Source organism: Ptychodera flava, chromosome 22, assembly GCF_041260155.1.
Source record: "Ptychodera flava strain L36383 chromosome 22, AS_Pfla_20210202, whole genome shotgun sequence".
Lineage (NCBI taxonomy): Eukaryota > Metazoa > Hemichordata > Enteropneusta > Ptychoderidae > Ptychodera > Ptychodera flava.
Window position 1 is genome coordinate 7,819,320 of NC_091949.1, and position 23,536 is coordinate 7,842,855.

General features: G+C 38.0%; 1 protein-coding gene across 1 annotated transcript in view; it reads right to left on the reverse strand.

Moving 5' to 3' along the window:
• Window positions 1-4,380: 4,380 nt before the first annotated feature.
• The window catches only part of LOC139122589 (cadherin EGF LAG seven-pass G-type receptor 2-like), a 32,753-nt gene continuing 13,597 nt past the window's right edge, over window positions 4,381-23,536 (reverse strand). Inside the window, exons 10-28 of the mRNA XM_070688140.1 lie at window positions 23,230-23,428; window positions 21,961-22,094; window positions 21,296-21,439; window positions 20,294-20,402; window positions 18,720-19,009; window positions 17,776-17,934; window positions 17,144-17,259; window positions 16,751-16,872; window positions 15,952-16,098; window positions 15,422-15,564; window positions 14,653-14,886; window positions 14,219-14,307; window positions 13,286-13,369; window positions 12,617-12,685; window positions 12,178-12,408; window positions 11,565-11,612; window positions 7,449-7,490; window positions 6,582-6,684; window positions 4,381-6,099 (exon numbers count right to left, since the gene is read on the reverse strand). Of these exons, the coding sequence (XP_070544241.1) occupies window positions 5,512-6,099; window positions 6,582-6,684; window positions 7,449-7,490; window positions 11,565-11,612; window positions 12,178-12,408; window positions 12,617-12,685; window positions 13,286-13,369; window positions 14,219-14,307; window positions 14,653-14,886; window positions 15,422-15,564; window positions 15,952-16,098; window positions 16,751-16,872; window positions 17,144-17,259; window positions 17,776-17,934; window positions 18,720-19,009; window positions 20,294-20,402; window positions 21,296-21,439; window positions 21,961-22,094; window positions 23,230-23,428 (3,051 nt within the window). The 3' untranslated portion in view covers window positions 4,381-5,511. The remainder of the gene's footprint in view (window positions 6,100-6,581; window positions 6,685-7,448; window positions 7,491-11,564; window positions 11,613-12,177; window positions 12,409-12,616; window positions 12,686-13,285; window positions 13,370-14,218; window positions 14,308-14,652; window positions 14,887-15,421; window positions 15,565-15,951; window positions 16,099-16,750; window positions 16,873-17,143; window positions 17,260-17,775; window positions 17,935-18,719; window positions 19,010-20,293; window positions 20,403-21,295; window positions 21,440-21,960; window positions 22,095-23,229; window positions 23,429-23,536) is intronic.

A 23,536-nucleotide genomic window follows, 5' to 3' on the forward strand; every position in this document is an offset into this window, starting at 1 on the left:
ACACGACACGTAATCAGGGCTAGAAATACCCATGGTGCACACTGCACTATGCATGTCTATATTACCTTAGGTTTATGTACAATGCCAGACAAATGTTTGGGAACACTGTTCATGTTCGAAAGTGTAAACCATTTATTCTGACCTCGTCTTGAAAATGCCAAGTCATATTGTATTTGGTTGTTTTACTGGCAACATTATCTTTTTAATTTTTGTTTCATGTACAGATGAATTGACTGACCAATTACTTGATCTGAGAGGAATTCCGAAAAAACTGAAAGTGGATATACCAGTATATGAAGTAACATGTCGTCGAGACTAAGAATTTTCATGAAACGCGCCATTCTCTATGCCTTTCTACCATAAAAAACACAAAACAAAAAACAAAACAAGACCCTGTATACCGTGGACGAAAATGGCAATTCTTCTTACTGTTTACAATTTCTCTATCAGGAGCAGTTCTCCGCTTTACTGTTTTGTTTCCACTCTATGGTTTCTCTCCGCTCTGCTGTTCAACCGAGTACTTGACCCAGTACTTGAGTGCAGTATTTACAAACAAACGTACGCATCTTTTATGTTTGTAAGATTGGATAGCCAGAATAGTGGAGAAAGTGGTACGTGAGAATAGAATACTACAACTAGTTCGAATACATTATTTTTATCTATAAAATTTGAACAAAGATAAAGCCTATGTTGGCATCGACAGCATCATTATTGGTATGGAACTTTAAAATGTATATCTGTATTTATAATTATAGTTACCAACCTTAAATCAAGGCTTGATTCAAATAGCTTTGCGATCATCATGTATAACGTATATTCTTAACTAAGCTGTACACTCTCCAAACGATGACACACTTAAGCGGCATTTCAATCGGGAGGGGTTGACTCTGTGTAAGGCATTGGTCGAGAAGTATACAAATGTGAACAACATCAAAAGTTTCGACGAAGTCTGGTGGACAGAATTGTCCCCGAGGTTATAGTTCGCCCAGTTAAAGCGATGAAATTCGTTTCTTCGCTTCGATAAAGTGTGTATGTGCGATGTATGATAGTGAGCATGCGTGCGTGAGTGCTTCACGAACTCTACAACGTGTTGAGCGGTCTCAGTCAGAAAAATGTAACAACTTAGCCGGCTGTTGAACCACTCTTTTTTGGGAGTGGAGATTTGGCCGAGTGGTTCTGTCTGTGGCCTCTCAGCTGGGCGACTGATGCCGTGTGTTGTGGGTTCGAATCCGATTGAAAACTATCTGTATCATGTGATAAGATGCAGCCAACGGATCCCTGTTTCTGTACGTTGACTTATGAAGTCTTATTGATCCCAAACAGAATGATATGTCCCTTTACAAGACATGGCTTAATTTCGAGGGCACTACGAAAGACATGAGCATCAAATCAATGACATATTAGAGGTTGAGGGATTATCATGGAAATTCGGGGGTTACCCTTAACAGTCCAGAAGGTGGCTGATTGGGAAAATCCAAGGAACAGAAAAGAGTGGGTTATTCCACGTTTCTTAAGACATCCACCATATCTCGCAGACAAGACAAGCGACCTAGTAGCCAATATAGACCCGCTGTGTTATGTAGCGAATAACTATGATTGACAGATGTGTTGATGAAGAAGGTGGAATTCTTTGACAGCTCATTTCAAAAAATGGCAAAAATAGCTGCAAAAATACAAAATTGAAAGATTTCATCATAATTTGAACATATCATATTAAGATCACCCCTAAGAACATGTCAACAAAAGCTATCAGACGAGTACGATTTCATCATAATTTAAATATATCATATGAAAATAGCCCCTTGGAACCTGTTTGCCAAATATCAAAGCTATCAAACGAGCAGTTTTTGAGAAATGTTTTTTTTTACCAAAATGGGGAAAAAATACAAAATTGTAGATTTCATCATTATAGATAGATAGATAGATAGATAGATAGATAGATAGATAGATAGATAGATAGATTTATTTCAGTACTACTGGTCGATTTCGTCATTATTCCAATACATTATAAATAAGAAAATCACTAGGAACCTGTGTATCAAATATCAAAGTGTAAGACAAGCAGTTTTTGAGAAAAAATTGCTCAAAAATGCCAAAAATTTCCCAAAAAATACAAAATTGCAGATTTCATTATAATTTCAATATATCATATTTAGTTTATCTGTGGAAACCTGCATACCGAATATCAAAGCTACCAGACAAGTACTTTTTGAGAAAACATTTTTGACCAAAAATTGTAAAAACTACCCAAAACTTACGAAATTGTAGATTTTATCATAATTTGAATATATCACATTTTGCTTATCCCTACGAACCTGTATACAAACTATCAAAGCTGTTAGACAAGCTCTTTGGTGCAACAAATTTTTTGACCAAAATGACAGCAATTGCCTTAAAAATAGAAATTTGCATATTTCTGCACAATTTGAACAGATCTGAAATAGGTCATCCCTAGGAATTTCTATACCAAATATCAAAGATATCTGACCTATAGTTTTGAAGAAGAAGATTTTTAGAGATTTTTTTGACTAAAAAATTGCCTTAAAAATACAAATGTGAAAATTTCATCACAATTTAAATAAACCTAACTGTGGTTACACTAAGTAAACTGCATAAAAATCAAATTTCAAAGCAATCGGACTTGCGGTTTCAGAGGAGAAGGCAATTATTGACGGACGACAACGACGACGACGACAACGGACGACGGAAGACAATTAGCCTATTTGATAAGCTCCGCGTCGCGGACAACGGAGCTAAAAACAATAACTCTAAACAAAAGCCTCGGAAAACTCAAATGTGACACAAATCATAACAATAGGCTGCGAGGTATGGTGGATGTCTTAAGGAAACAATTAAGTTTGCTAGAAATGGAATAACTCACTCTATCCTGCTCCTTCGATTTTCCCAATCAGCCACCCTCTGGGCTGTTGAGAGGTACCCTGGAATTTCCATGGTAATCCCTCAACCTCTAATATGCCATTGATATTGATGTTTAGGTCTTTCGGAGCTCCCCCCCCCCCAAGGTATGCCTTGTACAAGAACATAATTCTGTTTAGGGATCAATAAGACTTCATAAGTCAACTTACAGAAACAGGGATCCGTTAGCTGCATCTTGTCTCATGACTTCGTCGAAATCTTTGATGTTGTTAATGTTCGCATTTGTAAAACTTCTTGACCAATGCCTTACAGAGAGTCTACACCTCCCGATTGAAATGCCACTTAAATTTGCCATCATTTGGAGAGTGTACAGCTTAGTTAAGAATATACATGATGATTACAAAACTGCGTAATTCAAGCCTTGATTTCAGATGGGTAACTATAAATTATAAATACAGATGTACACTTAAAAGTTGCATACCAATAATGACGCTGTCGATGCCAACATAGGCCTTATCTTTGTTCAAACTTTATTGATAAAAATAATGCATGGTACTAATTGTAGTATTCTACTATCACGTATACCAATTTCTCCTTTTTTCTGGCCATCCAATCTTACAAGCATATGCGTACGTTTGTTGGTACATAATGCACTCCAGTACCTAAGGGTCAAAAAGAAGAGCGGAGAAGAAACGATAGAGCGGGGACCAAACAATAAAGAGGAGAACGTCTCCTAATTTTAGAAATTGTAAACAGCACAGAGAATCGTCGTTTTCGTCCAAGGTATACAGGGTCCTGTTTTTGCTAGATATGTCTTCAGAATGTCGCGTTTCATGAAACTTCTTAGTCTCGACGACATGTTGCTTCATGTACTAGTATGTCCACTTTGAGTGTTTATGAATTTCATTCAGATCAAGTATTTGGTCAATCAATTCATCAGTATATGAAACAAAAATTAAAAGAGTAATCTTTGCCAGTAAAACAACCAAATGCAATACGATTTGGCATTTTCAAGACCAGGTCTGAATAAACTAAATAGTTTTATTACTCTGAACACGATTCGTTCATGCCACTGCCGGTGTCAGCGAATGATTATGCAAAGGCGGGCAATTCACTTAACGGGGCAGATAACATTACACGTGATGATAAAGTGTACAGCATGGAAAGTTTTACACAGTAACGACATGCAAAACATTTTGTGAATATTTACCGCTTTTATTTGTACGACTTTGCAGCATTTCTCAGAATATAATTATCCTTCTCGAATATCAACCTTTCTCAAATGAACCGAACAACTTTGATCTAAACAACTCTTTAGGAAATGCGTAAATTATATATATATATATATATATATATATATATATATATATATATATATATATATATATATATATATATATAATATATATATCTAAAGCATCCCTGACTAAAATCACAGTCACACAAATCAGGGAACAGGTCAAATTTCGCCCCCAGTTGGATAATAGTTGAAAGTGTAACAAACTGCGACAAGCGGCAGAGGCTTGCATCACTGCAATGGTTGACTTTAAAGAGCAAGTAGATGTCTGTAAGTTTTGATGATCCCCCCCCCCCATTTTTATTTTTTCATTTTGGCTACAGTTTCTTTTACTCCTCAACGCTTGTTGAGATACACGGTATCAAGCTCGTTAACTCAGCCTGTACATGTATAGACCGCATTGCACTGATATTGTTTACATTTGAACTCTAGTCCGGACCAAAATTCACTTGTCAAGAAAACAACGTACATTTTAAATGTATAGACGCTACGTTGACATTGTAAATAGCGGGTGTTTCAACATTATTTGGAGGTATAAGTATTTAAAATATACATAGAAAATAAAAATAATGAAACTGTTACGAAAAGTTAGAGCTACCGGCTCTCAAGTGACAAAATAAGCTGCATTGCGCCTTTCAGAAAACGTATTGGCCGACAACAATTGTGCCAAACATGACACATACACCAAGTCATGACCAGGGCTTTTACACGCTTGTTTTGATTTGGGATACTTGTCAAGTACACCCATCGTGTCCGTTAATTCATAGACCCTAGGGTCTATGGTTAATTTCAATAGATTCTTTGCTTTCAGAAAATGTCACACATCGCCATATTACTGCAGTGCTATTGCCTAGGATGTGGTTTGAAGAGCCGAATAAAATCTGTGTAAAATAATTATTTTGTAGAGCGAGTTCAAATAGAAAAAGTTCAATGCGAGACATTACATTCCTTCATATGCTGACCCACAAGTTATCAATAACATGTTTCTTGGATAAAACATGACAACTACTTTGATTTATGAGCCCATACATAACTCAAACCGATTAAATATAAATGAAAATTTCTGTTGTTTCGACAGAGAGAAAAAGTAATACGGAAAATTTCTGACGTACCATCGATAGCAAGGTTACTATATTGCATCGTATTATGATTGCGCTTGCTTGATATTCAAAGTTTGAAACTTTGATCTGACGTTCATCGCACTAGATGCCTTCATAATCATCACTTTATAGAGATTGGAGGGAATTTCAAATCGTCATTATTATGATTCGGGTTATTTTTGGGGTCAATACTCTGACAAACTTCAAAGTTTGAATTTAAAAGGCGACGATTCTGTCTCAGTCGTCGTCATCTTCCTCATAGTTTTCAATAACCACTTCATCATTGAATCTCACAGTGCGCTCAATCACCCCTTTTCTGTCCACGTAGTCTACCTCAGGCTTAAAGTGGCCTTGGCCTTTGGTTTTTGTGACGTCATCTTGTAACGGTTGCGGCGGTGTTGCCCACGTTTCAAGAGCGTAGTCTTGTTGTTCGAGTTTCGCGGTTGGATACGGCTTGACCTTTATGAAGTGCGTTTCTGCCCAGGGTGTGTCAATTACATCCTCACCAGCGTGAGGGCGCGCTTGAACTGACTGTGTTGACGGTGCCATCGGCTGTCCTTCATCGCCTTCCTGGGATCCGACACTCTGCCAACCGTCCTGCTTGGAAGGCCTTTGGTATGGTTGGGTCTCTCGGGGTTCCAATTTGCGGTACCCGTTGTCATCCTGTCCGCCAAAGTCTATGGTGTTGGCATTCACTAAGTTACCTTCGTGATCAACGAATGCCGGATTGTCGATAGCGACTGCTTTTATCTTTTCGAAGGCATTGTGTGTGCAATTGTCATCGCCATAGTCAGACGTGTCATGAAAAAGTTCCATCGACATTTCCTGTAAAATTTTGTAAAATCAAAGAAAAAATTACACCTACTAGCACACTCTGAGACAACATTTTCACACAGATGCCAATAAATATAAACGATTATCCAATTTTACGTGAAGCAGTAATGACATTTGTTTGACATTACTGTTCAGTAATTTTATCAAATCAAACTTTCTGGCATTCAATAGGCCAAACAAACAAAAAATAATGTGTTTCCGGTAACCCGCCCTACCCTAGCAAAAACAGCCGACCCTAGACATTTTTTCGCATTTCTCAAAAATTTAAGTAAATTCTTTAAAATTTACCGTATTTCATGGGTCTTGGCCAACAAAACGAAAATAAAAAAAATCCTCCGATATATGTACCCTAATTTTCGGAGGAACGTTACCGGACACGCTCAATTTTTTTTATTTGGCCTTAGGCCTGCGGAAAAATTTTGAAAGAAATTTTTGTTCAATCGGTGATTTAAAATGATGGAGTAAATTGTTACCTGTGCTTCGTGAATGACTGTGCGCTTCTCGGTGGTGGCGGGAGTTGACTGCATCCAGTCTTTGTCCATTTCGGTGGCGGCGTCAAGCAACACCCTTTCGTCGCTGAAAATGCAATACAAGGGTAAATTTACTTATTAGTGCACACTCTTCGAAGACTTATTAGCAGTCTGAAAACAATGGCATCAAACCAGAAAACTGGTCAATTGACACTGTAACGCACACATCGCAACTGCGGGGATAATTTCAAAACATCCTTGACCGAAGGCTCAATAAATGATAATTACCAGTGATACAGATAATGTTGAGAGAGAGAGAGAGAGAGAGAGAGAGAGAGAGAGAGAGAGAGAGAGAGAGAGAGACAGAAAGAGAGACAGACAGACAGACAGACAGACAGACAGACATTATTACCGCCTGATGGGGCTTTCACATTGTGGCGAAAAGGAAATTAGTAAACAGCCCCCTCAGGCGGATTCAGCTTCCAGACCGCGGTGACAAGCTTTTTAAGCAGCCAAACAATCCGAAACCTTAAGTGAACATGTCGGAAACAAAAACAACTCTGCCAAATCTGCCTTCACAGTATCACTTCGATACAATCTTTGCACGTGTGAGCTTGTCAGCTGAACAAGCTGCTCTGATATTTCTCTATGTCTGAAAATTGCAGAGCACGGAAAATTCAAAAATGCGTTAGGTGTGCAGCCCCTAGCCAGTTGAATGAAATAAAGCAAAAACAAGGACTAACACTAGATTAAACAACCTCTATACACTGAGTAAAGATCAAAAGCAATATTGACATGTACATCAATTTTTACCAGAAGGGAACTAAACGACCTAATAAAATATTTGAAGGAGGATATTCCGACTTATACCTTGTCTCGCCCGTTTCAACTTCTATTGTCAAGGGTTTTCGTCTGCAACGAAAAATTATACAAATAAACAACATTTCTAGCTGTCAGATATCTGTACATATCGCAATTTATACTGTACTTGTATTCAATATTTCACCCGTGTACATGTTTAGTTTCTGTTATCATCGTTCAATATTCAGCAGCTATAAATTAGCGGGTCGATGTCATAAATATATAAAGCGTTATAAATATTAACACAAATAACTTTAAGTACAAAGTAATAATATCTGTTACTATAGAAATAACGGGCGACGCGCTGACCATTAACGTTTATTTATGGGCAAGGGCGAGAGGAAAGCCAACGGGCGAGGCTTGCCGAGCCCGTTAATTTGGCTTTCCTCGAGCCCGCGCCCATAAATAAACCTTAATGGTCAGACCGGAGTCTGTTATTTCCATTATATTATCAGCGAACCCAAGACAACCGTCAAAATTTGCGAAAATTTCCGGAGCGAACGACAACTGGGCCCCAGAAAGTGAGCAATACGCGACGCACTGTCACGTGCTATAAAAAATTGGCAAATCCGGAGATGTTTTCAGAAAAAAAAGTATATCAACTTGACCTACAAGAGCTCCATTTTATTTTGTGATTGATTATGATTTACGTTTAAGCTGTAATGTTACGATACTTTGAGTTGTTAATCTTATTATTCATATTTACAGGCATGTAAACAAACCATTACTGTGTATTTGGGTCAGTCACGTGGTTCAGCTCGACCAATCAGAATGCGACGAGCAGGGCATGGTAATATAATTAAGTTTCATGCGTCCTGCAATCTTCAGACAGAAGTAAAATGATTCTTAGCTCTACACTTTAATTTACATGTATGGGACGTACCATTCTATTCGTAGGTGGTGTTAAAATTTGATAGAAACTCAGAGCGTTTGTGTAACATCCTAGATTTGTCAGCATTGATAATGTGTAGCTCTTCTGATACACAAAGATTACATCGCTTACTTATGTTACAGTAACTCGATGCTTTGTCAATAATTGACAACGATATGTAATAGACCTGGTTATTGTCTTTTAAAGACCAGACAAACTTTGAAAGCTCTTTGCAGTGCCGATATGTCTTGCCACTGAACGATTACATATGTGATTAGCGAAGCGCGTCTTGAAGGTGTTATCTGTGAGGCCGATGTAAACCTTATCCGTGTTATCCCCGTCGATACCTTGGCCGCTGTTAAACAAACGCTCTGAGTGGGTTTCAAATCTCGCCACCAAAATTAATATTATTTTGTCTGTCTAAAGATATACACACACACACACACACACACATATATATATATATATATATATATATATATATATATATATATATATATAATATATATATATATATATATATATTATATTATATAATATATATATATATATATATATGTTCGACTGTGGTTTTTCAGGTTGTCCCCAGTGTTGTGTCGGTGGCGTGGTTATGATAATTCGTTTGTAGGATATTACACACGTACCAATCTTCTGGTTCAAATAGTTTATTATAACAGCACAACGTTTCGTCCTAAAAGTAGGACTTCCTCAGGTGCTACAGATCAAAAAGTTTCAACACGGAGTAAGTCACAGTGATATTTAACGTACAAAAGTTACATGTCGGAGAAAATACTAAGTGACAGTATGGTGAAAATACAGGAGTTGTTTCTTACCTATTTGAATGGCTCAGATGTTGAATGGCAATTGGGAGAATGTTTGAATGTGTATTTATAGTGTGGCTGGGAGGGCGCTAGTGTTGGAATTTGAATAAAGACAATGGGAGTAGCTAGCTGTGAATATTTAGGCCGTCAGGTGTTAATGTCTTTAATTTGGAAATCCACAAGGATTCCAGCTTTTTTCGAAGCGGGTCGTCCATTTTATTGATTTTCACAATGCCAACTATTGAAACGTCTTGGATTGTGTGTTGATCTGAATTGAAATGGAGCGCTACTGGCATGTTTGAGTTACGACGGATGGTGGACAGATGGTTATTGAATCTTAATCGAAATTCTGTTTTGGTCTCTCCTACGTACTGTTTTTTGCATTTATTACAGGTTATAAGATATATTATGTTTTTATCTCGCAACACTTGGATAAAGAGGGCAACATCGAAACAGATTTATACAAAAAACCAACAGACACGAATCAACATTTGGCATTTACGTCATCACACCCTAGGCACACAAAACTAGGCATACCCTATGGATTAGCCATCCGCATATGTAGAATATGCTCCAGGCATGACTGGAGGGACACCCGCTTAAAGGAATTGACAACATCATTAATCAAGCGGGGATACCCAGAAAGCTTGGTTATAGACCAAATAAATCGGGCCAAATCAATTCCTAGAAACACCCTCCTACAATACAAAATAAAACCACACCAAACACGTATTCCTTTTGTAGTTACATTTAACCCTCGGCACCCAAACATCAAACAGATCGTTCAAACTCACTTCAATATATTACAAAAATCACCCGTTGTAAAAGTGCCATCGCTGAAACTCCAATCATAGCACACCGCCGTAGTAGAAACCTGCGAGATCTATTAGTTCACAGTGAACTACAACAGTCCGATGCACCAGCAGGTTTCTACAAATGTGGCTCAACCAGGGGCTGCAACATCTGTAAACATTCGACAAATGCCACCAGTTTCCATAGCCACTCAAATAATACAGTTCACACTATTACACAAAACATCACATGCAAGTCTAAAAACATAATATATCTTATAACCTGTAATAAATGCAAAAACAGTACGTTGGAGAGACCAAAACAGAGTTTCGATTAAGATTCAATAACCATCTGTCCACCATCCGTCGTAACTCAAACATGCCAGTAGCGCTCCATTTCAATTCAGATCAACACACAATCCAAGACGTTTCAATAGTTGGCATTGTGAAAATCAATAAAATGGACGACCCGCTTCGAAAAAAGCTGGAATCCTTGTGGATTTCCAAATTAAAGACATTAACACCTGACGGCCTAAATATTCACAGCTAGCTACTCCCATTGTCTTTATTCAAATTCCAACACTAGCGCCCTCCCAGCCACACTATAAATACACATTCAAACATTCTCCCAATTGCCATTCAACATCTGAGCCATTCAAATAGGTAAGAAACAACTCCTGTATTTTCACCATACTGTCACTTAGTATTTTCTCCGACATGTAACTTTTGTACGTTAAATATCACTGTGACTTACTCCGTGTTGAAACTTTTTGATCTGTAGCACCTGAGGAAGTCCTACTTTTAGGACGAAACGTTGTGGCTGTTATAATAAACTATTTGAACCAGAAGATTGGTACGTGTGTAATATCCTTCAAACGAATATATATATATATATATATATATATATATATATATATATATATATATATATATATTATATCACAGAATTATCAAAATATGTCTGTCACTTGAAATCTCAGGACAAACCATTTAATATATGATGGTCAATCGTATCCTAAGCAAGTAGTTACTCAAATGTGTCAAAGAAATGCAACCTTTGCCTTACAGAGAAGCTATTCATAATCAATGTAGATAAGTTCAGCCTTTTAAACAAGCGTTCCGAGTTGGTCTCCAAGTGCCGACACGAAAACAAATTTTACTTGTCAAATTTCAATCCAACCATCACACCAAATGGTTTGAACCAACGTGATACGTATATGTAAGCACCTGAAGCAAATTTCATACAATAAAATATACCTATCTGACGATCGCGCGTATGCGTGAAACTCGAGTAATAGGTACCAAACATACTTGACGTGTTCTCATTTTTATTGTAATATTGCTCTGCATCCCTGCATCGAGCACTTTACCGCTCTGAGATGATACAAACAATTTTTGGTATATATATATATATATATATATATATATATATATATATATATATATATATATATATATATATATATATATATATATATATATATATATATATATATATATATATATATATATATAACATCGACCCACTAATTTAAATATGCATAAAAGTCCTTTGCGAATTATGAAAGGGCGTACAGGAGCTATGTATTCAGAGAATTGACATTCGACGTGTTTCTTGATGAAGAGTTAGAATGATACGTACAGTTTTTCCATTCTTTCCTTGTACTGGAGAAGTTCCTTCTGGCAGTATCTGGAATTTGACCATGATGTTACGAGTAAACACAATTTCAAAAGTGGGGGAAAAAACTGAAAGTGTAAATCTGCATCATTATCCAGGAATGGTGGTACAAAATCGCTCCTCGCATCTTCAGTTATCAACCTATCCGACTACACTTGTCCCATCAGGGACATACTCATCCACATATGAGTCTTAACACATGAGTAAACAAATATAGATACAAACATACATGCATGCATGCATGCATACATACATGCATGCATACATACATACATACATACATACATACATACATACATACATACATACATACATACATACATACATACATACATACATACATACATACATACACACAAACATACATACATACATACATACATACATACATACATACATACATACATACATACATACATACATACATACATACATACATACATACATACATACATACATACATACATACATACATACATACATACATACATACATACATACATACATACATACATACATACATACATACATACATACATACATACATATGCACGCATGCGGACATACGCATGCATACCTTTCCTCAATTAACAGGTAGATAATCAGTATGGCTCCAAAGCAAAGAACAGTCACGGCAAGTATAATGAAGACAACGGTGCCCGCTGTGCTCTGTCCCGTTGTCTTTGACATCTGCCCTCTAGATGAAAGCTCGTAGAATCCTTTGAAATCCCAATCACTCGTGAAGTTTCCAGGGGTTGTAGTGTATTCCTGAACTCCGACCTTTGACAGCGTCAGAATGTCTGATATCCTACAATATGAGCGACAGGATGATCATGTAAAAACTTGACTTTCAAAAGAATGTGCTTTGTGAGCATAAATTGAACAGTTTGACTTTCTCTCTCATGGTAGATTCCGATTCATAGTTCGATCAATTGACGCCGACTTCAGTCGTTGTTGACTTTGTATGCTAATAGTGAATGAATAACATCAAATTTAAATTTAAAAACACTACTTACGCAATGAATTCTTGACATGTCAAAACTGTATGATCTTCCAACCGTACGACGTAAAACCACATGTCAGTCCTTTCAGTGAATAAGGAAAATACAACAAATAGAGATGAAATGCTGCATTTTAGACAATCTATAAAACTGATCAAGTTAGTCTACGTTCGAAAATCGGACTTTTTTCCTGGCTTTGTCCAAAATCCGTGACCTCTTCGGATCGTTTTGAACTAGTTCCTTAATATTTCATATACGTTCGAAATCGTCTGCCTACAACTGTTACATAATAAACTGATGCTCGTCAATTCCAAGCTCATGTGCTGCGCCAAAAATAAAATACGCTTAGACGCTGTATCCACATTAGGTTTGAAAATGATTTGTACTTTCATCCAAACTTATCCAACAGCAAGATTGTTGGCAGAAAATGACATATCGATCCTCAAATCATATATATATATATATATATATATATATATATATATATATATATATATATATATATATATATATATATATATATATATATATATATATATATATATATATATAAGAGATGAAAAATCTTACATGAAAACTAGTGTCTTTTAGACCCTGAGCAAAAGTTACATTATGTCTAGGGCTTACCCAATGTAGCAGACATTACGAAAACCATAAAACAAGGACAACATGTATATGACTCACTGAACATCAGCTTTTCCCGAATCGCTTAGCGATACTCTGACAGAATCGAACATGTACGTGTATCCATACAGGTACTCCAATTCTCTGCGATGAGAAACAGTAACAAAATAGAACGGACTTAATAGGCCAAACCTGGAATTCGAATCGACCACGGTACAAACAAAGCCATGTGCGCAAACGCGCACAGACGTACGTGTATTTCCATACGCGTTCAGTACACATGTCATGCATGTGGGTTTGTTTGTACCGGCATCACGTGATTATTTGGGCGTACTGAGTATGTAGAAAGGCGTACGCATCGCGTCCTTTTATTCCGGAGTAGAACCATTTATCGCGTAGTGCGTGATCTAGCCAGTTATCCCTATAGCAACAGAAACTGGTTCGGAATTGGCCGGTTTGTTTTTAAAGGGATGGAGTGGTTGCGTCTGCGGCTGCGCGTATCGGACCCAGACAACGGGTCTGTTTCTACACACAACATATCCGTTGTGCATGTCTACAATTTTACAATGGTGTCTGTACCGAAACTGGTAACCGCGGCTAAAGCAGTTCGGTAAACAAAGGCATACAACCAAAGTTCATTAAGCAAAAAGTCTTGCAGTAATCAGAAAGCTACAAAACTGGTGAACTTTGAACATGCATCAAATGCTATATTTCCTCGACATTCATCACCAATTTATGGTAAGACGCAATGTTTCTCAAAAAGAAAGTTGCGCAGCCGCAGACGGGATGACCTGCTCCCTTTGAACAACAAAGTTGGACTTTGCATCGGACAACTACGATTCTCAACTTAACGACTTTAATATACAGGAGAAATTGAAAACGACACACGCTGCAAATCAATTACTTGGGAAGCTATATTGTGTCTGGGAAAACGGACATAGTAACTGATAACATCAAGGAACTGTACTGGAAAGATGTACGATGGAAACCTACCCGATTATTTGCTGTACATTACTTGAGATATAGGTCGGATTTCGTCCAGATTCCATGATACAGTATTCAGTTAGTTGTAAAACGTGTATCTAGTTATCGTTGAGAGAAAAAGTGGAAATTGATGATTTTATGAGGGTCGTTTCAAGCTGATTTCTTTATATCGGTGGAAATGTTCCACAGGTATGAAAAACTGGCGACCATGTAAGAATAGGATGACAGTTAACGAAGACATATGACGATGCTTGGAACACCTACGACCATATTTGGTTAGCATTTGCCTGTTAATTTGTTTGCTTTGAAATTTATTATGGCTCTAATATGTAAATGAAAATATGTACATTATCCTGCATATCATTAATTATGGGCGATATTTTCGAAAACTGCATATCAATTGTGATTTTTGCGTTATTTTTTTTGAAGTGGACAGGCTGTACCTTGACTTCAGCTGTGTTGTTTGAGACAAGTCCATCATCGTCTCCATCGGGTCCTGCCCTGTCCGTGGCGTACACAAAGAAAGTCAACTGTCTACCGCCAGCGTAACCGACGAAGTTCGAATCGGCCGCATAGACATCACCAGAGTTGCACACCACGTCAAATTTCTCATGGTCATGGCTTTCTTCTTGGTGATAGCAAAGCGTTCCGTTGATACCTTCGTCGTCGTCCACGGCCTGACAGGGAAAGTGAAAGAATATATCACATATCGATCTTGCATTACGTGCAGATTCGACGGCTGGACGTCCGGTGTTTGGTGTTAATATGGCAGTATGAGGACGCTGCCCACCATCTATGTATTGCTCACGTCGCGTCGGGCAGTGCGGTGGTAAATGGTGCAGCTAAAGACGCTCCCGATAAAAGAGCATACCGCTGGTATAACCCCCTCCCTGGAGCGTCCACTCTGCGATAGGATAATGGGTACACTGACCACAGATGTGTGAAGTAAAGAATTTCTCTACGGTATAGAATTTACAAAAAATGATAGGGTCACTATTCAAATGGCATTTACTTGAACGTTTAGAAAGCAGCCGAAGACAAGTCAGCTAACAGCTTTTCATGATTTCGGTGGATAAGTTGGAATACCTGATTTTTGGCTTTGTTGAATACAAAGCTGGTTAAGCTAAATCTAGCAAATACGGCACATGACTGCAGACCCTGGAGTCTGTGACTCTACAAACGAACGAGAAACCGATGAACAACACTGCTTACCTCAACTTGCAACAGCGATGTACCATACGGCGTGTTGTCGTGTATTCCTTTGAAAAACACAGTTTGTTCGAAGACGGGCGGTTCGTTGATATCCAGGACGTATATGTAGAGCATCAACTGGTTATGATACAGAAGATTCAAGTCTAGAGCAAAATATAGTTTTTATGTTGAATCGAATGAACAGTTTATCGTCGTGCCTGTCTCGACTTTTAGACTGTAGAGGGATATTAGCTATAGCCGTTTGATGTACGATTCAACTTGAGGTCCCTGTACTTATTCCTCGTTCAGTCTGAGCATTAATATAGCGCGTCTATATCGTTGACGCTTCGCATATTTTCATGATGGTGAATAGTTCACTGTTTCGGGGGTTTAGCAGGAGAAAACAAGCCAAATCAGACAATTTCTCAAATAACTGGTTCTGAAGTCTTTTGTTTGATTTAGTGTATGATGCAAATGAGGCGTGTCTACATCTGTTCCGTTTATTCAGTATAACAGAGGGACAATAAAGTCGATTTCGACACAAAACTTACTTAGATTTGGGTCGCAAGGTGTGACGTCAGATACATTCACTGTTGCCGTGACGACGAAAGTGTAAGAGCTGACCGTCTCTCTGTCCAGCCTCATAGCGTTGCAGATTTCACAAGTTCTGCCATCAATTTTTCTCAGGACAAAATGATCTGGAGAAAATTGATCGAGAGAATGTTTAAACAGCAGTTGAAATTGGAGTCTGATCGGTGTTAGTCCAATCTAGAGACACTTTTCAAACATCACTCATAAACCCATTGAAACATTGCAATTCAATAGTCGATTACATTACTGTGTTATGACTTTTTCCTTTGCTACTGAAAAGTTAAAACCTTCCACCTGCGGAGCAGAATGGCTTTTCTCGCATAATGGAACGAAGTCCCCGTTTATGGTCTCAGAATGTACTATGTAAGTCTTACGTTTGGAACTTCACACTATTAAATGATTACCGATCGACCATGGCGTGGTTAAACGAAATACGCAGCTTCAATACTAGGTTGTAAACTTCGCTCATTATGTGCTAAAATTTTCTCTCCTACAGTCGATGTAAAAAATATGGGCGAATGTGTATACAGGTATATTTTAACTTAGAAGCAATCACTTCAAATATACCGATACAGCCTATAGGCCATCATTATCTGTGTCCACTGTGTGAGGTTTCTTTTTAATTTGAAATAAAACCAATACACTCACTGACAATTTGTTTTTCAGATCAACTTATAAAATGAGTAAACGCAAGCTGTGGACGATTTTGAATTTTGTTGCCTAAGCGCATTCTGTCTTTCAGAAGTTGGTTTTACAGACCTTCGTATTCACAATCTCCTCCTGTTATGGCGTAGTCGATCTCATCGTCTTCTGACTCAGTTTCGGGCACTGGTAGAGATTCACACGTGGTAAATGGTGGCTCCTCTTCGGTTATGTTGAAACTGAAATCAAGAATGGCTTAACTTCAGTCTGAATCTGAGTCAGCCTCTGACACGAAAATCCCAAAAGGATGACTGGGAAACCATCGGGGTTTTGCAAGACATTCCTACTATAGATAGGCAACAAGGTTGTGTATTTTGACCATACGTGAACAATACGAGATTGGCATTTTATGCACAAAAGCAGGAAGGTCGTTAAAAAAGGAAGGAAAACGTGGACAAGATTTCTTTGAGAAGGTCGCAGGTCGTTGGAGTTTGATATTAATTGGCTTACCTGTGATCGTTCTCAAGGAATATCGGTTGACCGTAAGTTATGTTTTGTACTCTAATAGTTGCTATACTTCTATTTGACAGACTTGGAGAACCGTTGTCGATGGCAACGATATAAAACTGCAAGGACAGACATGGAGGTGAGGGCTGTTATTCTACACAGGAGATGCCTCATATACTCGGCAGTTACTGTGTGTTGTCTGTATTCAAGTATAGACTTACAACCATTGTCATCTAAACATCACGCAAGAACTGATGATATCAGCAATGAAATTGACGTTGGTCAAACTAAAATTTGGTTGTTTTTATAACACAGAGTGATTTAAAAAGAACGCCCTATGGTATTCTGTTCTTATCAGCGCTTTCGCACGATTTGATCAAATTGCCTGGATTATTGTCTTTTTAGTTTTTTGTTCACTGTATAGAACAAAATCTCTTTCGATTTTAAAAATAAAAACAAGGCCGTGAAAAGTACAAATTATCTCAATAAGTTTTTCAAAATAAGTCAACGTATGCTGTGAGCCCATTGAATCATCGTGATAGAATCTACTTATTTGCTTCGCGGGTCACATTGCATGTACTTGAACATCAAAGGGATAGAAATAAGGTAAAGTGAAGTAAAAATCACAACTTTACCTCAAACTGGATATGATATGATACCGATGGAAGTGGTGCCGCAACGGTCAATATTCCATCGTCTTTGCCGATGGCGAAATACATGAGAGCTTCTCTTTGACAGACTCCAGTGTCGTTGCAGTACGCGTCCAACGTGTAGAACACTTCACTGTTAAGCCCCTGGAAGAGACACAAGTTTTCGTGAAAATGAAATGCAATGGTGTTCATACGCTCAGGTCAACATCACCTAAAACACAATATAAAGGTACGTACCAACCATAAAAATGAGAGTGTAGAGCTAAGGACATTTTTAGTTCTGACTTTCTGTCTGAAGATTGCTAGATACATGAAACTTAAGTAGCATATATTATTACTTTGCACGTGAAGTAATTTGTGTTTGTGTGGGTACCACAAAATATTAGTCTACAGAGAGGGCGAGTCAATTGAGGAACAGGGGCTAGAACATGGTAAAATATAACGGTCATACACCGATTTTTGTCGAAGACTTTGTTTACTATGCACAGTTGATTGATAAAAGATCCCTTAGAAGTTTCTGAGAATGTTATAAACATGAATTTTCTGCTCTACTGTCAGAAGTCACGATGGGCTGTGAGTATATCTTGTGTTCAACAAGACGTAAAGGAGGTGTACATTTTACGCACACGTTTTAGTATGGTGAGATTTGATGGTACGGTTGCTGTTTTTGCGATGTTTTCACATGTTTGTACTGAATTCGAAACGTAAGTTTATTTTATTCGTGTAATATATGCATTGGTCTTTTTGACGAATGAACGATGCATTGGCTATTCCATCATAGACCCTAAAAAGCGAAAACGTGGTGCTGATAAGTTGAAACTCGGTATTTGGACACGATTTAGGGAGAATAGAAAAAGAAACGATGTATTAAAAACGTAATAAAATATTTCTTAAATGTCAGAAGTTATAGCTGTGAAGCCCTTAGATACCTCGTCCTCATCGCTTGTTTCAACCGTCAGAATCGAGAAACCAACATGCGACTGACTTGAGATTGTCTCAGCATAAGGTGCATTTGTGAACTGTGGGGCATGGTTATTGACATCTGTGACCCTGACTGTGACATCCATGATAGTTGTGACGTTACTGTTGATGTCAGCATAGATGTTTGCAGCCGATATCGTCAATGTGTGTTCTTTCTTCTCAGAGTAATCCAGAGTCGCATCGGTGAATATGCGGCCACTGGTGGCGTCAATTTTGAAAAGCCCATCCTCGTTGCCAGCTTTTGGAGAGAGAGAGAGAGAGAGAGAGAGAGAGAGAGAGAGAGAGAGAGAGAGAGAGAGAGAGAGAGAGAGAGAGAGAGAGAGAGAGAGAGAGAAGAGAGAGAGAGAGAGGGAGAGAGAGAGAGAGAGAGAGAGAGGTTTATCGTAATATACACTAATCATGAAATAGATGCATATACTCGCAACAATTTTAACGACATTCTCTTGTCAAACACAAAAAACAGAGTAGATTGGTTTTGCAGTACGAGTTCAGTTTTCAGCTTTTCAAAATGATAACCCAGGGTTTGAAAAGCTGATATAAATTAGACGACGTAAACATTCTCGTTGCCTCAGATACCCTCCATCATATTTTCAGGTCCCTGTATTTTGTAAAGTTTTACTCGTAACATAGTGATGGAATTTTACATTTCAAATATAAAAGAATTGCAGTTACATATAAGACTTGAAAATGGTCCTAATCACCAAAGCCTTAAAATATAGAAGAAATAAACATTGGCTAGTCAACGTGAATGTTACAAGGATCGAATTTTTCGCGTCATTCGTAGATTACATGTCAAGATTATCCTTCCGCCTTCCTATACTGGGGTATGAATGTTGCCGGGACGAGAAACGTTATCCTCGTGTCGCCTTTTTTGTTTATCGTCCATTGCAAAGTGCGCTTACTGAAATCACTCGACATGACCACCTAATTCAAAGTTAAACATAATGATGAATATTTGATGTATGAAAAACAGAGACCTTGTTCAATTGGAAAGCCCGTGAACTAGATTAAGCCTAGGTGTCATACTTTAGCCAAGTTTCACAAGGCTAACAGTGAAAATATTAGGGTAGAACGCGCCTCGGGGACAGAAATTTTGGCTTTCAAATTTTCTCAATTGTCTTCTGATCTACCACTTATGGGGGCTCGAGTTTTCACCGTCTTAGTCTAACGAAAATCGATTTTTTTCCTTATAGAGTTAACTGAGAGATGGCGACCATTTTGAATTTCAAATATCAGGAAATCTTCGGTAATTTGTCTATGTAGCACCAAATTTTGCACCTTGACCCCTGATTTTTCATTCTTGCTTTGGTTAGAGAGTGTTCGAAAGTTTCATTGAGGAAAGTTTGAGCAAAAGTTTAAGTGTTTTCATTTTCGAGGCGCATACTACCTGAAGGTAAATGACCCTCGGGGACATATATTTTGACTCTCATTTTTTTAAATGACCTTTCTGAAATTGTTTCCTGTAATTTTTAGATGACAGAATCGACAAGCACACAGGTTAGGGGTTGGGTTTTGTGTTTACCTTCAATTGCATAGGTCACATTGGCATTGATTCCAATGTCTTCATCTGTAGTGAACACTCTCCCAACGAATGTCGAATTTTCACGCATCTCTTCCGCGTAAAATATCGGCTGTTGTCGGGGGAGAAGAACAGATAGACATGCAAGCGTGATTGGTCACATATTAATGTAGTTATTGACGGGAATGTAACACTAGGCCCGTGTCAACAAGTAATTTCACATAAAACCGACATCAATTACAGGGTCGTCTGTCGACACGCCAAAGTCGAACATTTCGTTTTATAATTTGTATTACTCTGGTATGTAATAATTAACCCAACATTTCACTAATCATTTAACCACTAATCGTGTCACGTTGATTATGTCTGAAAAACATTCCATTATCAATCGTACTATCCATGCACTTAATATTATAGTTGTGAACGATTATATTGCCAAGGTGATGTTGATGCCCATAGTCATAGGCTAAATATGTTCAGACCAATCGGTGGAATATTATAAAAATGTTCATGACGTATTTTGTTCGTCACAAACTTATCACGCATGCGCGTTATCTTTGAAGGGTTAACAATGTTCTGTTGTGTATTGCATAGTCTTATATATCGTGGCAATTTTGGGGGCAATTTCTGCAACATTCACAGGTGTACCCTTTCCATGAGAGAAATAAAAGTTTCTGTGTTTCATGTGCGACACTTTTAATATTTCGAAACCAATATAGTGCATATAATATACTTGTAGCTGTTACAAAGTATTCAAACTTGTGGCTCGTTATCACCGAAACTACCATGAGGAAGGTCATGCAGGGGTATTGAAATGATGTGTTACTGATATGTACGCAGGGATTTCCGTACCGTGATACAAGATTCTTGTATAAAATTTAATTCTACCAAAACATGACGATTATTGAATATCAAAATTAAAACAACAAGAATCTCAGCAACATATTTGGACGGATTTGATGAACAATCTTGAACGACCAAATTTTGAATTTGGATCGTCTTTACCTCTCCGTCCATAGTCGTTTCTTCGTACATGAATGTTTCAAACTTTGGCGGATGGTCGTTGACATCTATAATGGTGACAGTGAGCAATGCCTGTGTGTCTCGGTATGCGTACAACTCGTATCCTTTGGTGTTGTTCTGCGCAGCCTAGAATGAGTTAAAGTTCAGAGGTATCTAAAGACATAACTTCAAAGGTTCTCAAACTTATCATCTTGATGGTGTAACAATGTCGTCTATGATGTAGCTTTCCCTTACGAGGGAAAGTATTGAATAATAAAAAATAACTTGCTCACCTATATTTTCTAATTCTCCTCTCTGCTACGTTACCCGTAAATTATTACATCAATTTACTGATATTTATTGATATTTGCACAACTTATGCCCGCTATTAACATCGCTCACTCATTGTGAAATTGACGTCCATTCCAAAGTATTGATGCCCTCCCAGAACACAGACATGAAACATTTGGTGCTGAGCCACCGCCATAACTGAACTAGTTCAAAATTAGAATATTCGACTTATTATTCATTAGGGCAGAGTGGTAACATTCTTTGTTTTGCGGCCACTCAAAATAACAGGACAGTGGAAGCTATTACTGTCTGTGATAATATTCAACAACAATAAGGAATATGATTATGCTCATTTCTCAATAATCCTGTCGCCTTACCCTCAGTGTGAATGACATCTGTCCACCCGGCGAAGCCTCCCTGTCGAATGCTTTGATCACTGTGATGGTCGTATTGCTACTTTCAATGGCAAGATACTCATTTTCTAACATGAAATCGTTGGTCCTGTTTTGGTCTGTGTGATTAGAATTAAATATAGTGATATCTAACAACAAGGACAGTGGAAGACGAGTGAACTTGTGTTTGCATGACTGTTTAGAAATTTACCGAGACTTTTTCATAGACATGTAGATTTAACAAAAAATGCTTCCAAGTGAGGGGGAAAATTTCGCTCATTAGCATGATTTGCCGACAAGCAGCCGTGAATCCGGGCGAAAAATAACCAAGCCCACTGTTACCCTACTTTATTCCCCAAGCTGAAACTTTTCTAACTATACAGAAGTAAGATATTTATTAATCATTTTGTGTGTTTATTTCCAGTCAAATCTGGTCATTAAACAATAACAAAGACCAGAACTTTGGACCTTATTGTTGCCGAGATACCCAAAAGTAGGTCAAAGTTCATTCCGGATTCAGGGAAAACATGTTGTCTCATTCTGGTCATCACCCAACAAAAACATATCGTTAGCCCTTATAGTTGCTGAGCTGGGATATGTAAAAGCAAGTCAAGGGTTATCTGAGGTAATCCCATTGGAAATCGTTCAAGTACAAAGGATTATAGGTGTGAAAGTACGCATCAAAATGGCAGACTGGCAACACGAATGCGGAGAGTAGCCTAACAGTGGATGTTTTCGACTAGAATTGGTGTATATCAGTCACATGCACTTACCAGAGTAGAAGATTTGAACTTTTGAAGGTTTTTTGACGGACTGATGTTATATTTTAAGGTGGATGTAACATTTTGTTGGGTTTGGCCTTCTTGCCGATTTTTTATGCCAATCTTCCATTCTTATCGGTACTACCGAGATTCGGCCTTCGGCTTCACACTCCCAGCCTTCGGCCGACTATCCAAGCAGCGCTGAAAGCACCTGTGCCCACGCCAAAAAAAAGGCTTGGGCCCCTAGTACAGCTCTTTGATAGCTATGAGCTCAGTAAATCAATAGAACAGTGCAGAAAGTAGAAAGCGCCTCTGCAAGCTGACTGGCCTTCGCAGCTTTGTGATTTAGAAAGAGCAACGTTGAGACAGTTTCATAGACGCAGGGCAGATAATTAGTATTTTACAGTAAAGAAAGAGAGTCCGATAAAATACGCAAAAATCGAACATGTGGGTGTATTTTTATGATTGATTATACACAGAAGATATCCCTTACCGTCGAAGCTGTAATACACGTTCTCGTTTATAGCAAGATCTTGATCATAGGCCAATAGGTTATCGATATCTATAGTCACCCCAACCTCGTTCTCGTATACTTCAGTGACGTATGTCACTTGGTTGAATATCGGCGTCATGTCATCTTCATCTAGAACAGTAACTTCTAGTATAGTTGTTGAATTAAGGCCGCGTCTATCCTGAAACAACGCGTACATACATACTCAACATATAATATTTAAGTCAGAATGATATTAATATGATTAAGATAAGTCATTTTTGTATCACCTGAAAACTATACACACCAT